This window comes from Podarcis muralis, chromosome 12 (genome assembly GCF_964188315.1).
Source record: "Podarcis muralis chromosome 12, rPodMur119.hap1.1, whole genome shotgun sequence".
Taxonomy (NCBI): Eukaryota; Metazoa; Chordata; class Lepidosauria; order Squamata; family Lacertidae; genus Podarcis; species Podarcis muralis.
This window is the reverse complement of record NC_135666.1, coordinates 2,487,347-2,504,620: the sequence shown is the minus strand read 5'-3', so window position 1 is coordinate 2,504,620 and position 17,274 is coordinate 2,487,347. Positions and strand designations below refer to the sequence as shown.

Below are 17,274 nucleotides of genomic sequence, written 5' to 3'. Positions count from 1 at the left end.
GATTGAACAGAGGAGCCTTAAGAAAAGCCTGCTGGATGAGACCAATGGTCCCTCAGGTCTAGCATCTTCTTCTCACAGTGACTAAGCAGATGCCCCAATGGGAAACCGTAAGTAAGGTGTACAAAAATGCATATACTAAGGTATATGTTGAAATGTGGTGACGTCAAAGTGCAATGAGTTTTGGTGGGGACTGGGGATAATGGGGGCTAAGCCACAGCAAAGGAAAGGTGGATGGGACCCAAGCCACAGGCACCATCTTTCCCTAGCTTCAGGTGGATGGTGTCCATTTGGAAAGCCTGTTCCCTCTCAGTGCAGAAATGTCATAAGAGGTGGGGATAACTGGCAGCCAGGTTGGCTTCAAGATAGGATGAGATGAACTCCTGGAGGACAATGGCTACTTCCAAGCCCTCCAAGTTTACCGCCATCCCTGCCTTCTGTGGGAGTGAGTTCCATAGTTTAATTCTGTGCTGCATTAAGAACGGCTTTCTCTTATCTGAATCCTCCAACATCCAGCTTCTTGGATGTCTGTGAGCTTAAGTGTTTAAGAGATAAGCCGAGCAAGAGGCAACATAATAGATGCTTATAGAATTCTGCATAGCACAGGCAAAGCAAAGTGAGTGTTCTTGCTCGGCTTATCTCTAAACAAAAAAGTCCCAAATGCTGCAACCTTTCTTCATAGGGGAGTGGCTCCATCCTTCTTGAACATTTGGCTTGCCCTATTCTGAACCTTCTCCAACTCCACAAGATCCTCTTTGAGGTGAGGTGGCCAGAAGAGAACACCAGCACTTGCGTTACCGATAGGCTGGAGAAACGAGCTGCTGGTGAAAGCTCCCCATCTTTGGAAAAGGGGTCTACATTTCACAGGGAGGCAGAGAAATAAGGGGTGGGGAACATTGGGCCCCCAGAAGTTGTGGAACCACAACTTCCATCAGCCCAGGCAATCATGGGCAGTGGCCAGGGATGATGGTATTCAGCAACATCTGGAGAGCCAAAGATTTCTCACATCTGGTTTGCACACACACAGTGTCACTGATTGTTTATTTGCAGAGTTAAAGATTACTTATTAGCAAGTATTTATTTTCAAAAAAAAATTATTAGGACATGTCAAAGCAATGGACAACAAGAAAAATTACAAACCCACAGCAAACAAGACAATACAGTGGTACCTCGGGTTACATACACTTCAGGTTACATACGCTTCAGGTTACAGACTCCGCTAACCCAGAAATATTACCTCGGGTTAAGAACTTTGCTTCAGGATGAGAACAGAAATCGTGCTCTGGCAGCACGGCGGCAGCAGGAGGCCTCATTAGCTAAAGTGGTCTTCAGGTTAAGATCGAATCTCCGGAACGAATTAAGTATTTAAACCGAGGTACCACTGTAATGCCATTTTCTTATAAATTTGCACAACTGAGCATGGGGAAGTAATAGACTTAGATGGGAACCCAGAGTCAGGCAGTCCACTCCTCTCAACAAAAGCTGGTCTTCTTATGGATTAAAACAAACTCAATCGGGGAGGCGACTGGGGCAAGTAACACTCCTGCCTCAGTCTCCGTTTTGTAAAATGGGAATCATGGGTAAATGGTGTCTCTAACAAGATTATTCTGAGGGTAAACACCAAATGATGTAAAGCAATTTGAGATGAAGAAATATATTTCCTCAAGAAGTGTACATTGCCTACCCTTGCCTCTCTCAGTAAAGCTGGCCCCTTGAGCTGGGCGGTTTGCTTGGGGTGTTGACACAAAGGTCCCTCCCTCCTCCAGAAGGCCAGAGGAGGCAGTCCCCACTTTGGGTCCAAGGTTAAATTGGTGGATTCCAGCATCTTACTACTGCTTTCAAACCACGTGTTTGAAATATATCAGGGGAATGGTGCTCACGTGTTTTTTTTCCTTTGAGACTAAGAACTGCTCTGAGAGAGACAGATTTGCAGAGGACAATAGATGGAGGTGGGGGGAAGAGGGTTAAAGCACCCCATGTGCCATGGCATACTCTATTACAGTATGTTACACAGGAATCTAAAATCAGGATTCTTCTTAACCTCTTTTTTGTCCTTCTCTAGCATGTCTTCCGTGTAGCAGGGGGCTGCCTTGTTCCTTTCGACCAGGTCGTCAATCATCCCAAGCAATTCGGCCACCTGCTCCTCTCTTTCCTGCCCTTCCGCCCGGTTGTTGAAAGCCAGGCATCTCCCTCCACACTGAGCAATCTGGTTCTGCAGATCCTGGTCTCCCTCCGCCAAGAACGCTTTCAAAGGCCTACCTTCCAGGTCTTCCTTGCGGGTGAACAAGATGATCATGTAGTCCTTGGCTTTGCAGCTGAAGATCTTCTGGATCAACCGAGCAACATCTTTCTCTTCTGGGCTGAAACGAGTCAGCTGAATGACTTGTATGATGGCATGGGCTCCTGGGTAGATGTACTTCACGCAGGTCTTGATTTCCTTGGCAGTTTCATCTTTTAGAACCTTTGTGTCGAAAAACCCAGGCGTATCAACCACCACAATTCTCCTACCACCAATGACTGTGTCCTCTTTCTGACACTCTGCTGTCACTGAGGAAGGAGAGACAGCCGACTTAAACAGTTTCTCCCCCAGGATGGTGTTTCCGGTTGCGCTTTTCCCAGCTCCAGTTTTGCCCACCAGGGCGATCCTCCGTTCTACAAGAAATAGGCAAGAGATGGTGAGCAAGCCCCCATCCCACGGGACAGTCACAAACCCCTGACACACACATATACTGAAGCAGGTGTGCTTTCTTTGTACATCTTTCTTTGGAGAACTGCATCCAAATGCTGTGATTTGTTTGGGTAGTGTGAATTAGTTAGTTTTGTATAATAAATAATAATAATAATATTTTTTTTAAAAAAAATTTGCCTACCCTTCACCCAAGGTTCCAGGGTGGGTTACAACAATAAAGCACAATATTAAAAGCAGTTCCAAGCAACTTACAATTACAGAAACAGGGTGTGTCCTATAGACACCTCAAGCTTCAAAAGCCAGAGTAAAGCGGTCCACCTTCAGCATTCCCCAGAAGCTGCACAATGAAGGCTCCAGATGCACCTTGGGTGCCACCACAGAGAAGGCCCTGGGCTTCCACCATCCCTGAACTGTTGAGGGTGGTAGAGCAACCAAGAGGACCCCTTCCACCAATTGTAGCACCAAAGAGGGTCTACAGGGAAAGAGGGGGGTCTTTCAGGTATAAGGGCCTGTGTCATTTCGGTCTTTAAACACCAATGTGAGCACCTTGAATGTGGTCTGGAAACAAACCATGAATCAAACTAATGTCTCTCCCATGGTTACATTGATTCCATCCAACACTATCCAGGAATCTGGGAGAATGAGATCAAATCAGCTCGGTCTTACCTGTGCTTCTCCCAGCCATATTCAGACAAGCAGAAAAATTCACAAGCCAATATTTAGGATTTCTAGATTGGAAGCAAAAGGAAACAGAATCAGCCAATGGGGAGCTTTCTGTATTAGGCAGAAATGCGTGTCTCTCCCCCGCCCCTCATAATCTGCCTCACAGAATTATTTTTACACTTTACAGAGGGATCTTCCTAAGTGTCCGCTGTCCCAAATATTTGGTCATCATGTTTGTGTTTCACTTTTTGCGTTCCATGCCACCCCACTAGCTCATGTTCAGAATAAGACCAATGACTCCCAAATTTTCACTGACTAAAATGTCACACCTTTGTAGCAAATGAAAAGCGTCTCTGCCTCTTCCAAAAGACACTTTATCTCAACCTTTGGTGAGGCTCCAGAGGATGAGAGCCAAGGACTTGTGGAGCAGCCATGATGGCCCCTTCAGACTCACAGTTGGCATCTGAAGGGAGTTTGGAGGATCTGCTGCCTTCGTATTTCATATGTTTCTCCATAGGATGCATTCCTCTGGGGAGCCATGGGGCCACCATTTCCCTCCAGTATGTGCTGAAAGGAAAGGATGTCTTGGGGAGAAATGGCAGGTCCTGCAAAACAGGAATGGCCCTCAATGACGGCTGCCCCAGAATGGAGACTGGTCAACTGGGGCAAGGTGGGACACTGTCCCACCCAGCCCCCACTCCTTCCTTCCTTCCTTCCTTCCTTCCTTCCTTCCTTCATTCCTTCCTTCCTTCCTTCTGCTCTAGGGTGCAGCTGTGAACATCTTCCTCCTCCTCCTCAGAGTTGCCTTGGTAGATGTCAGTAGGGAGGAGGATGGGGACCACAACAGAGAGAGTTGACTCCGCCCATCAGTGGTTCTGGTCCCACCCACTCTTGGGCTCCCTGCCTCCCAGTCCGAATGGCCACCCCTGGGACTGGGACTTTCTTCGCCTCAGATCCCAAGATGGACCTGGCTTTGGTTCACTGTCCAAAGCTCTGGATGTCTTCTTCCCCACTGAGGGAAATGGGAAAATGCCTATCAGCTTCCAATTCCTTGGCTGAACTGGGAAGGGCAGAAAAGACCCTTCTCAAGGGAAGAAGCCTTGCGTGTTTCTGGGAAACAAGGGCAGGACTTATTGCTCAAAGAGCCTTGGCAGTCTGAGGAAACTCCCTTCCCCGCCGTGGTCTTAATAGTGCGGAATCTATAGCGTGGCTCTGCTTATGTAACAGAGAGGGTCTGCCAGAGGGCATTGCTGAGCAGCCTTAAGACTGGGGCTGGAAGACAATATCCCATTCCTCCGCCCCATGAGCTCACTGAATTCATGCACGGGGACGGGGCTGAGCTCTCTGAGCATCCTCTACATCATAACTTCCAGAGCTGCAACTATGCCAAGGATTTAGTGGTAAACATAGTTTTCTCCATCAGGTGGAAGCAGAAGAGAGTACAGATACATACAGGCCTAAGTATTATTGTGGATTGCTCACTTTCCCTTGTTTTTTGTCTGAACAGCTAACATACAGAAGAGCTCTGTGTGAGTTTAAAGCTTGCATCTTGCAATTTGCACAAGACCTGGTGCAAAGAAAGATATTCTTCCTCATTCTGTCCTTGGGAATACTATTCATCTCCTACCACCCCATGCCCAGGGGACAGGGGCAAGTCTACATTTCTTAGTTATTGTCTGCGTCCCACCTCCAAAATGCTGCTTCTTTTGGACCATATAATAAGGCAGAGACTGAAACAAGTTGAGGGCTTCTCATCTCAAGGTAACTGAGAAAGTTCGGGAGATTAAAGTGACCTCTTTGGACGCAAGCCACAGCCCAGGCGGGACAGTTCAGAGAAAATCTAGTATACTAATCTGCAGAACCAAAGAAGGTGGCCAAGATTTCTACATGAGCAGCACAAGAATGCCGGGGAGGCCTGGATCAAAAATTCCAAGAGGAAGGAGAGAGACATGGAGCCATCGCAAGATACAATTAATGTTTTGTCTGTGTGGAAAGCAGCAAACAGATCAGTAACAGAGAAGGAATGCAGATCTCTGCCTCTGTTTACACTAAGTGGTATAGAAACATCTGTTGTTTATGGAGAAAGAAGAAAAAGATGAGATTCTCCAAAAGTCAGTTTTCACCTCAAGGCCTCATTTTTCATGCACCTTCTCAGCATCCCTGTTTTGGACACATCTCTCCCTTTGAGACCTCCTTGCGCTCCTTCATTGTGCCTCTGGTCAAAGACCTGCATCAGTCACCATAATCCTGCCACCCGCATGGTTGCCTTGCTCAGTCTGATAATATTATAAGAAAAGAATCCGAGGTGCATCTCTCAGTGTGCCTCCTGCTTGATAGGAAACCCAAAAAGCGCTACTGCAAAATTATTGCTGGTGTCAGAGCACAGTGGTACCTCGGATTATAAACTTCATTCCAGGGGTTCGTTCTTAACCCGAAATCGTTCTTAACCTGAGGTGCGCTTTCACTAATGGGGCCTCCCGCTGGTGCCCTGCCACCGGCGGGTGATTTCCGTTCTCATCCTGAAGCAAAGTTCTTAACCCGAGGTACTACTTCGGAGTTAGCAGAGTTTGTAACCCGAGGTGTTTGTAACCCGAGGTACCACTGTACAGGGGTATTTCCTACATTTTCCTGGAGTAAGTTCCACAGAACTTAATGGGGTTTCCCACCAGAGTAGATATCCTCACTATTACTCACAGACCCGGGTGAGAAAAAGGCTAACTTTGCCCCAGAGAACAGACTTTTGAAGCCAGTTTGTTCAACCATTGAAGAAATTCATTGTGGGAAACTGCCAGACCCTTAGAGAGGGTGACCATGTCAGCAGATTGCAGCCATTTTTGACAGAAAAAAACCCCACTCCAGAGTTTTTTACAAATGCCCTTTGAAAGGTTCCCTGTGCGAAAACCCAAACTTTTCTGGGCCACTCCCTCTTGGTCCCATAAACCCATCTCTATTGCCCTCTAATCTACTGTATAAAAAAGTATTATTCAGAATAGCATTTTGCAAAACCTACTAATGTTACCCACTAACATTTTGCAGGACAGCAACAATTGCACAATCATTCAGAACTATTTCGTTTAATTCACTCAACCATGCTGGTGAACTTGATTCAGTGATACCAGCTTTTCAAAGACATTTGACCACCAGCGCCCCCCCCCCATGGCAACCCCATTGCCCCCAACCCCCAAGCACGGGGTGGTACCTCCCAGTTTGGGGGCCTCTGCCTGCAGGTTGGCAGGCGTTTCACTCTGTGTGCAGAGGCTCCTTCGCCTAAAAGTTTCACAGGACGGAAGGGGGAAAGAATGTTACAGCCATTTCGAGAGTCACAATTGTCGGGGGTGGGAGGAGGGGGCGGAAACAGAGCTGCGTTTTCCACATATCTAACAAGAGTCCGAAATTAAAAGGCGAACAGGAAAGACACGGAGCATCTCCAACACAGACTGATCTGCTTCCCAAACCTGCAGACTCGGACCTTCAACTCTTGCAGCTGCTGCTCGCGCCTCCCCAGCACCAAGCTGCGGGTCTCTAAGGGAAGTGTGGGGTTCCTCTGCCTCTCGGGTGCTTCTGCAAGCCCCACAGAAGACTCAGTGGGGCGAGCAGAGTCGTCTCCGCTTGGCAATTCTCTCTTGGTGAATGAGAAACAAGTCAGAGAAAGGGCTCTGGGCTGCTAGCCAGAAATATTTGGTGGCACTGCAGGGTGAGAGGGGGACAGGATTCGCCCCTCCCCGTTTTATTCCTCTCTGAACCGAGTCCCTGGTCCACAAGAGAGAGAGAGAGAGAGAGAGAGAGCAACGCCCGTCAAGCGCAGCTGCTCTCTCCAAGCAGCGCAGACAACGCGGAGAAGAAGGTGCGCTTCTCTTTCTGCATTTGGGAACCCCAGACGTCGCCTTGGGTGGGGTTAGGGTTAGGGACCCTTGCTCCGTCTGGCGTAATGTCGCCTGCACTGACTGGCAGGCGCTTCCCAGGCCCGAGTCTCTCCCCCAACCCCACCTGGAGAGGCCGGGGGTCAAACCTCGGACCTTCTGCATGCAGGGCAGCTGCCCTACCGCTGAGCCGATTCTCCCTCATGGCGAAAGATTCCCTTGCTCTGAGTTCGAGTGCGGATGGGCTGGAGAGAACAGAGGAGGGAAGCGGGAGAGTTCACTTTGACCGGCGAGCCGAGGTCTTGATCCCTGAATGCAGTGATTTGGGAAGAGATGCCGACGAAGGATTGATTTTTCAGAGAGACCCTTTCTCTTTCCTCTGCCTCTCCTTTCTCTATCCAGTTCATTGCAGAGATTTCATTCTTGCAGGGAGAAGCTGTGTTCCGAAAAATCCCTGGTGTGGGGCAGAAGAAGTCATTTCCATTCCTCCCCCCTACTGACCTTTTCTTTGTCTTTTTGTACCCACCCCAAAATGGCAAAAGAGACACTTGCAGCTCTAATTCTGGGATTTGTCAGTCTCCATGTCTGCAAATTTCAGGCAATTCTGCCGGGGGGGGCGGGGGAGGACATGTTCTTTTAGAAATAAACTTTAAAACCCCTAGAAGGATGTTCCTGCAGATTGTCAGGCTCCTTTAACTGCCCATTTAATAAAAAGGAAAAGATTCATGATTATACACGCAAGCCAAAGTTTTGCTTCCGAGAGCTCTAACTCAGCCTCTAGCAACAGGTCAAACAAAGCAGACCTTGAGCATCTCTGAGGCAGGTTGAGATACAGGAGACTTAAAGTCAAACCTTGTGGCTGCTGCTCCCTGATCCCAAATACCAACCTGTGGTCCGTCTGAGGTGCGGGTCTCCCTCCGTGTGGGTCTCCCTCCGTGTGGGTCTTTCTCTGTGTGGGTCTCCCTCCGTGTGGGTCTCCTGCTGCTGCTGCTCTTGGGTGCTTCTCCCAGAACTGCAGGAGACCAAATGCAGCTCCTCTGAAATTTTCCACCTATAGGGAAGTTTTGTCCTCTCCTGTAGCCAATAGAAACAGAAATGCAATTCCGGGAAGCTGTTTTGGCTTCTCAGAACATGATCTGGCTGCTAGCCATGAATGCTTTTGGGGTGTGTGTGTGGAGCTCTTGCCTGCCACCTCCATTTTATTCAGCTCAGAACAGAGTCGGCCATCGACAGAGAGGGAGAGAAGAAACTGCAGAGCAGAGGGACCATTGAACACGAGAGTCTTCTTCAAGCTCCAGAGGCGTCACAAAGAAGGTACCGTTGGCTTTCTTGTCTTAGGGGGCTCCTATTTGGAGACTTCCCTGGCTTTTTCCTGGCCCATATAGGACCAGTCTGGATAGTTAGACTTGGTGAAGACTTGACATTTTTATCCCCCCAAAAGTTTTTGATTGAGTTTCCACTGAAATGAGGCTGCATTTTAATGTTTTAATGTTGTGTTTTAATCTTGTTTTTTAAGCTGTATTTCAATCAATTGTTTTTATATTTGGTGTTAGACACCCTGAGCCCGGTCCTGGCTGGGGAGGGCGGGGTATAATTATTATAATTATTATTATTATTATTATTAGGAACATCCAAAGCTCCTTTTGTAAGGAGATGTCACCTGGCTCAGCCATGCCCCCCCCCCCGGAGATGCCAGCGGTTGAACCCGAGACCATCTCCATGCAAACCAGATGCTCAGCTGCTGAGCTGTGCCCCCTGCCCCAAACCACATGGAGAAAAAAGGAAGCTGTTTTGTACTGAACCAGCCTGACTGGCTCATTTAGATTAGTATTGTCCACACTGGCAGACAGTGGCTTCTCCAGGGCTTCTGAGTGGGAAGGTTCCGGGGGGGGGGGGGGGGGCTGAAATGGCGACATTCAGCAGCAGCAGAAGGAAGCAAGTGGGAGAGAGTCCGCTGGGGGGAGGGGGAGGGGGGAGAGGCGCTGGAAGTGGTTGGCATCAGCCCCCTCCCCACTGAAAAGCAGCTGCCTTCAAGAGGTGGTCATCTCTGGAGGGTATTTTCATCAGGACTAGGCCCCAAGGAGCCTACAGACCATCATTCTGAGTGGCTGCAGCTGTTCAGGGCCCTCCCCAAACCAGCCCATCTGCCTGGGAGCTGCAGAAGGGAGGATATCAGGCCAGGCTGCCAGGGACCCCCAAGGCAGAAACAGGTAAGGGGGGGGGGAGATGCAGCTCTGGCTGGAGGGAGGGAATATCCGGGTGCTTTTTTTAACCATTTGAACACTGGTGAGGGCGAAGCAAGTATGCCTGCAGATGTAGAGGGTGGGAAGATTCCGGCAAGTGATTGTGAAGGGCAAAGTGTTAGGCATGCTTATTTATTAATGCTTATGCACTTGTTGGTTGTAAAAAAAACCTACACGCCCTCAAAGCCGTTTCCAAAAAGATAGAACTATGAAATTATCAAAAAGGAAAAATTAGCAAACCTAATTTAGGACCAATGCATGTAAAAAAGTCATCAACTGCCTCCCTAGTAATTGAATCCCAAATCTGCAGGGGCAGAATATGGTGCTTTGAGGTTCTTTCAGGGTTGTGTTTCCATCATAAGCTTCCTCTGGTGATAGAGAGGAGTTTGGGCAAAGCAGGAGCTAATGAACTTCATTTTCTGGTTCTCTTCCGGCTCAGCAATCTGCCTGGACAATGGATGAACAGAGAGAGGAAGTTAGAGGTAAGTCTCTCCCTTCTCCTGACCCTCCTCTGAAAGAACCACGTGATGGGAATGGTGAAGGTTGGACCATTTGTGGGCCACAGTTGGAAGGGTGAGGTGACCCCAGGTGCTTAGGGGAATTGTTGCAGTGTATGGCCACTGGACCCATCACCTCCTGGCAAATAGAAGGGGAAGAAATGGAGGTAGTGAGAGATTTTACTTTCTTGGGCTCCATGATCACTGCAGATGGTGACAGCAGCCACGAAATTAAAAGACGCCTGCTTCTTGGGAGAAGGGCAATGACAGGCCTAGACAGCATCTTGAGAAATAGAGATGTCACCTTGCTAACAAAGGTCCGTATAGTTAAAGCCAGGGTTTTCCCAATAGTGATGTATGGAAGTGAGAGCTGGACCATAAAGAAGGCTGATCGCCGAAGAATTGATGCTTTTGAATTATGGTGCTGGAGAAGACTCTTGAGAGTCCCATGGACTGCAAGAAGATCAAACGCATCCATTCTGAAGGAAATCAGCCCTGAGTGCTCACTGGAAGGACAGATCGTGAAGCTGAGGCTCCAGTACTTTGGCCACCTCATGAGAAGAGAAGACTCCCTGGAGAAGACACTGATGCTGGGAAAGATGGAGGGCACAAGGAGAAGGGGGCGACAGAGGACGAGATGGTTGGATAGTGTTTTCGAGGTTACCAGCATGGGTTTGACCAAACTGCGGGAGGTAGTGGAGGACAGGGGTGCCTGGCGTGTTCTGGTCCATGGGGTCACGAAGAGTCGGACACGACTAAACGACTAAACAACAACAAATGGACCCTGCATGGTGGCAATTCAGGGGGCGAATTCCCAGGCAAGAGGCAGGTCCACAAATCTGGAAATGAGCAGCACACTCTCCCTTAAGGAACAAGACTTAGTGGTGCTGCAGGAATAGTTGTTGACTTGGGTCTCCAAGGTGTGAGTGTGGCCAGGTCAATATTGTTTTCACTCCTGACTGACTTAGGGTCAGCCACCTTAGGGTCTTTCTTGAGAATAAGAACCTGCGTGGTGTTTCTACAAGGTAATCTCTCAGTTGGGCTACTGCAATGTGCAATGAAACTGACATCCCTTTAAAACAGTTCAGTCCTGGATTCTTAGACATCTTCCTAATTTCTTTCCAGAGACCACCAAAGCACATGAGAGCAGAAACCTCCATGAAGATCTACGGATTGTTCTTGTTGGGAAGACGGGAGGAGGGAGAAGTGCCACAGGAAACACCATTTTGGGCGGAAAAAAGTTCGAGTCCAAATCTTCACTGAAGGCAGTGACCCAGACCTGCAGGAGAGAAGTCCGGGCAGAGAAATGGGAAGGAAAGCAAGTTGTCGTCGTTGACACTCCGGCCATTTTTGACACCTGCCTTCCAGAGCAGCAGAATAATGCAGAGATCCAGAAGTGCCTCTCTCTGTGTGAGCCAGGGCCCCATGCCCTGGTGTATGTGACGCAGGCCGGCCGTTTCACGGAGGAAGACGCTGTGGCCGCCAAGAGGGTGGAGGAGGTCTTTGGCCCAGAGGCCACAAATTACATGATCGTCTTGTTCACCCGCAAAGAAGACCTAGAGACAGAAAGCCTAAAGGAGTACATAGGGCTGTCTGGAAACAGAGCCCTGCAGGATTTGGTGGGGAAGTGCAATGGCCGTTGCTGCGCTTTCAACAACAGAGCAACAAGAGACGAGCAGGAGCTGCAAGTGAAGGAGCTGCTGGTGAAAATCGAACAGATGATGAAGGACAACCAGAACAAGCCTTTCCTTGAGCTGTTTCCAAGAGGACCTACAAGAAGCGCAGACAAAATGAAACCAGAGGAAGAGGCAATGGACACAGACGAAGGAGGACCAAATGAATTCCCTGAAGGTAGAGTCAAATTATGATTCTGAAGCAGTTAGAGACCTCCCTGGGTTGAGTTTCCCAAGGTAGACCTTCCTTAAAGAGACCCACCAAATACCTGTGTTTCTTCTTTGTTCAAGTAAGAGCTCAAAGGAGAGCAGAATCCTGCACCTAGAAGGGGGTGGCTCTGTAACCCGCTAACATTTTGCAAACTATGGAGATGGGTGCAAGAGTTTGCTTGCTTTATGCAATTCAGCACATGAGACCTATGCAGGCATTTGATTCGCACATGCAAACCATGTGCCCAGCAACCCAATGGTTGGAAATTCCGGGTCATTGGGGCTCCTGGTTGTGGGGTGGCTTCTAATTGTGTTTGGCTGAATGTGCTTAGAAGCCCCTTCAGACCCTGTTTCATAATGTCCAGAGTGGAGCCAGTGCTAGCCAGGACATAGGCAGGTGGACATCTGTGTTCTTCCTCCTGGCTACACATGGGAGAATCTCTTAAGTTTTGACTTCTCTCTCCTCCTCACTTTCCCCCCAAATTAAGCACAGCTCTCCACATTTCAACATATACCCTAGTATATACGTTTTCCTACACCTTACTTGGCTGCTCAGACATGGAGAAATGTCAATTTCAATGGATGGTTGTTTTGGTTTGAATATTGTTTCAGAAAGTTTGAATCGGATCACCAGGGGAAGAGACTCCACAATCGCATCCTCACCACTGGGAAGGCCTGGCCACACCACGTCACTGGGGCACCCTGAGCCTCCCCAACCAACAGGACAGGAAGAAAGGAACCCCCTGCCAATCCCAGGAGGATCTGGGGCGACCGATGGAGGGAGAAGTGCTCCAAGGAACCCAGGTCAGTGTAGACTTGAAAGCCCTGGATAACACCTTAAATGGGGACCAGAAAGCCCTGAATGTTGTTTCAGTTGACACTGAGAGATTATCCACACTGATATTTTACCCACCACATTCCAGGCACACACCCATGATTTGAAACTCTGTGTTTGAGAATGTTTGTTTGTTTGTTTTTTTGCTGTGAGGTTTCCCCACAACAACCGACTGTCTAAAGCTGAATCAAAGCAAATGCCATAGAATTATAGAATTGGAAGGGAGCCCCAGTGCCATCTAGTCCAACCCCCTGCAATGCAGGAATCCCAGCTCAAGCATCCATGACAGACGGCCATCCAACCTCTGCTTAAAAACCTCCAAGGAAGGAGAGCCCCTCACCTCCCGAGGGAGACCGTTCCACTGTCAAGCAGCTCTTACTGTCAGAAAGTTCTTCCTGCTATTTAGTTGGAAACTCCTTCCTTGTAACATGTAATGTCAATTCAGGTTTCCCAAGGATTGACATTTGCTCTGATTCTGCTGTAAAGAGCAGGTTTTCTTGGGGAAACCAAGACCAGGTCATTGGACACAGAGCTATAACCTGAGGACTGTGCCTGGGAAGCATGGAGGAAAGGGAAGTGTGATTAATAGGAACGTTCCTTATTCTTTCCCAACAGAGCCTGGGAATGTGAGTCGATCCCACAAGGATTCTGAACTGCGGGTTGTTCTTGTTGGGAAGACGGGAGGAGGCAGAAGTGCCACAGGAAACACCCTTCTGGGGGAGAAGAAGACCTTTGAGTCCAAACTCTCCCCGAAGCCAGTGACCCAGACATGCAGCCGAGAGGTCCAAGCAGAGAAGTGGAAGGGGAAAGAAGTGGTCGTCATTGACACTCCGGCCATTTTTGATACTTGTCCTCAAACACAGCATGATATTATGGAAGTCCAGAAGAGCCTCTCTCTCTGTGAGCCAGGTCCCCACGCCCTGGTGTTTGTGACGCAGGCCGGTCGTTTCACCAAGGAAGATGCTGTGGCCGCCAAGAGGGTGGAGGAGGTCTTTGGCCCAGAGGCCACAAATTACATGATCGTCTTGTTCACCCGCAAAGAAGACCTAGAGACAGAAAGCCTACAGGAGTACATAGGACAGTCTGGAAACACAGCCCTACAGGATTTGGTGAGAAAATGCAAGGGCCGTTGCTGCGCTTTCAACAACAGAGGGACAGGAGAGGAAAGGGCCAGCCAGGCAGAAGAGCTGCTGTCTCTGATTGAGAAGGTGGTTGAGGAGAACGGGGACCAGCCGTATCTCAAGCCGTGTCTGATGGAGATGTCACTGAGGTCAGATGGAAGGAATCCTGGGGAGACTTCAAAGCAAACAGCAGCAGGGGAACCAGTGGAGGATGAAAGGAATGATGGAGGAATCCCCAAAGGGCAGAAGAAGAAGAAATCGAAAGATCAGGTGGTGGAGGTAGGGTGCAGAGAATAAGAATTGGGCCCCTGTCTTTTCCAATTGCTGATGACTTACATGGTAGCCAAATTCAGACTTGGAAAAGGAGGGTGGAACAGGGCTGTTTTCAGTTGCTCCAGAGGGTAAGAGCTGAACAAGCAGCTCAAAAGTAAAATGAAAAATGGAAAGCATTAGGAAGAACTTTATGTTCCTGGGGAAGAATTTATTAATTTAATGCATTTATATCCCACCTTTTCTTCCAAGTTCAAGGTGGCACACGCGGTTCTCCCCCCTCATTTAACCCCCCCAAATGCTATTTCATTAGAGGTTTTTAAGCAGAGGCGGGGGGGGGGGGGCTCCCTATTGAGAGACCGCAGAAGGGTTGGGCTAGATGACGTTTGAGGTTCCTTCCATGAGCTTAAGGGGGGAAAGGTAAATTCTTGCTTATTTAAGAACTCCCCCCCTCCTTCTCCCCCTTGACATCTTCCCCCCTTTCTCTTGACTCCACACCAATCACTTACGCCGGGCTTGTTTCCAACAGGCATTTAGTTCTGCCATGGGCTCCTTTCGTTCATGCTTTGCCCTAAAATCCGGAGAAGCTTCCAAAGAAGGCAGAGGAGGAGCAGGAAGATCTCATCCTCCAATGTAAACGGAAGCAGTATCATCAATAAACACAGCAGGATAATCTGCGTTCTCCCATCATTTTTGCATGTCCTCCGCGTGGCACTATTTCACGACCTTCATTCCCCCTTCCCTTCTCAACCTCCTTAAGCCCAAACCAGGTTTAACATTTTGGATCCAGGGAATTCTGTGGCTTATCCACACTTCCTCTTGTTTTTCTGCCTCTCCACAGGAAACCCTCTCCTTGGCACTCAGTTGGAGCAAACGTCAATCATCTTTCCTAAGGATTGATGTTTGCTCTGATTTAGAGCAGAAGAGGGGGTGTTCCATCGGAGAGGAGTGTGAAAAGGGGGGAACTGCTCAGACCGGTGTTTTCTAGGGACAGGATTGAGGAAGAGTGGACAAGCCAGTGTGTGGTAAATAAATCAAGAATCCTGTTTTAAAGTCATCCATGTTGGTGGCCATCAATATAAGCTTATTCTTCATATGTTGAATCAGATATATATGGGCGCACCAACATCTTTTAAATGCTTGGATCCTCTAAAACCCTCTCAGGCCCTGGCAGTGGGCATGGGGAGTTCAGTGGCTGTGTGTGTGCACCAGGGGAAGGTGTCGAGGGCACAATTGTGCCCCTGGGAAACATATTGGCAGCTGCTGGTCTATGAGGCCAGGCTCCAAGGCAGCTGGAACATCCTTTTCTTCCCTTTCTGAGATCACTTGGATCTTTCTGCCTCAGCAGCAGACACCTGGTATCCGCTGTGCACCTGATGCTTCTCATTTCTATTTGGGCAGATTTCCTTTCCCCCTCCCCTCTCAATAAGTTGACATGACTCCTACTTTCTCCTGATTCCTCTCATTGGTAAGAAACACACAGCGGGGGGGGGGGGGGAGGCAAGTGTCTTCTGCAGCCTCCTCTTGAGTCAGCAGAACCATCCGCTTCTAAGACTTGCCCTTTGGAAACAAAACAAACTCTTCCAATGTTTTATTTATTGTAAAAAGGAAGGTCTGTGCTATTTTGCAACCACTTGGAAATTACCCTAGGGGCTGATGGGTGAACCGGGGTTTACTGGTATCGTAGGAGCCTACACAACACAAAACGCTGTTGCTGTATGTAGGTTTTATGTTATTTGTTTTTTATCTTATATTTTGGAATTGTACATCCAGGGGATTTTTCCCTTTAAATTTTTTGGGGGCCCCAAGAGAGTGGGGCTCTAAGCTATGGCTTCTTTGGCTTATACCTAAATGTTTAAGGATAACTGTGAAGGATGTTGGATTGAAGAGAAGGGGGATTTGGAAATATGGACAAATCAGAAGTTGTTACTGTTGGGCCAAGTTACTGTGGTGGGGATGAGGGCTGCTGTGTTGGTGGGGATGTTGCTTTTGTTTCAAACATTGCAAGCTGTGGATGGGATGGATTGTTTCAGGAGGTGGCAGAGGGATGTTTTTAGAGTTGTTTGGCAGGGCCGGAAGCCTCGAGTAAAACTTAAGATATTGAGCGATGCCATAGAAGGAGGTGGACCTGCCCTGCCAGACCTTTAAATTTCGTTGTGAACCATCTGCTTTTTGCTGGTTGAGAGAATGGCTGCTTCTTGAAACCACTGAAGTGTTGGATAATGGCAGACGAAGTTGATGGACTATATGGAATTGGCGGAAATGACTGGCAAGATCCGGGACCAGGGAGAAGAGTCGGTGGAAGAAGATTGGAAAAAGTTTAAAGACTATTTATAGAAATATTGTAAAATTAAGGAATTTAGAAAAATGTTGGAATGAAGTTATATGGCTTTAGTAGAAATGTCATAAGGAATTAAGTATAAATAGATTAACAGAAAATTAAAGGGAAAATAAGGCAAGATAATTATAGGATAGAAAACAGAGTAAGATGGAAAGGAATTGCTGAAAGAATTAATAGAAGTGGAATACAAAAAGGGAGGTGTGAGGAGGTCGCTGGAAATAAGTGAATGAAATATAAGATATTGAAAATGTTTGAGGTGTTTTTAAATTGTTTTTGTTTGTTTTTGCTTTGTTTTGTTAGTCTATGTAGTGTTTTTGTATTGTATTTGTATTGTTTTTTCTCTTTTCTTTTTTGTTTGTAGTGTTGTGTTGGAAATGTTGAAAAAGTAATAAATATCATTTAAAAAAAACAAAACAAAAGTTCCTTTAGAAACACCATTTACAAAGACTCATCATCTAGTCTCCAGAAACTTGCTATAACATGAAATAATAGGTGTAAATATATGATGCAAACTACTATTAATTAAATAGCAGGATGTAGGCACCCTATATATAGAAAGGAGCAAACCAGGGATATTTGAGGGAGCAGGTTAGTAGGTGGGGCCCAGGACTTACATCATAGGAGCCTGCACAACACAAAACACTGTTGCTGGATGCAGGTTTTATTTTATTTGCTTTTTATCTTATATTTTGGAAATGTACATCCAGGGGTTTTTTTCCCTTTGAGTTTTTGCCCGACCCCCCCCCAAAGAGAGTGGGGCTCTAAGCTCTGGCTTGTTGAGCTTATACCTCGATCCGGCACTGTGCCAGAATCTCTCAGCCTTGAAGGTGGATGGGCGCGGAGCTCAGCACCCCACGATCGCGCCTCCTTTTGTT

The 17,274-nt window shown here is 47.8% G+C and overlaps 2 protein-coding genes across 2 annotated transcripts; one reads left to right on the top strand and one right to left on the bottom strand.

Moving 5' to 3' along the window:
• Positions 1-1,872: 1,872 nt before the first annotated feature.
• On the bottom strand, positions 1,873-8,239 carry LOC114607320 (GTPase IMAP family member 7-like). Its single transcript, XM_077916672.1, has 4 exons — positions 8,187-8,239; positions 8,097-8,154; positions 3,353-3,414; positions 1,873-2,649 (listed from the first exon to the last, which is right to left on the bottom strand). Exons 3-4 carry the CDS (start codon positions 3,369-3,371, stop codon positions 1,994-1,996), a joined length of 675 nt encoding a protein of 224 aa, XP_077772798.1. The 5' UTR covers positions 3,372-3,414; positions 8,097-8,154; positions 8,187-8,239; the 3' UTR covers positions 1,873-1,993.
• A 1,667-nt stretch (positions 8,240-9,906) lies between these two features.
• Positions 9,907-14,731, top strand: LOC144324933 (GTPase IMAP family member 8-like). Its single transcript, XM_077916266.1, has 5 exons — positions 9,907-9,934; positions 11,033-11,800; positions 12,445-12,636; positions 13,283-14,067; positions 14,588-14,731. The coding sequence occupies exons 1-5, from the start codon at positions 9,907-9,909 to the stop codon at positions 14,693-14,695; spliced, it is 1,881 nt and encodes a 626-aa protein (XP_077772392.1). The 3' UTR covers positions 14,696-14,731.
• Positions 14,732-17,274: the final 2,543 nt, after the last annotated feature.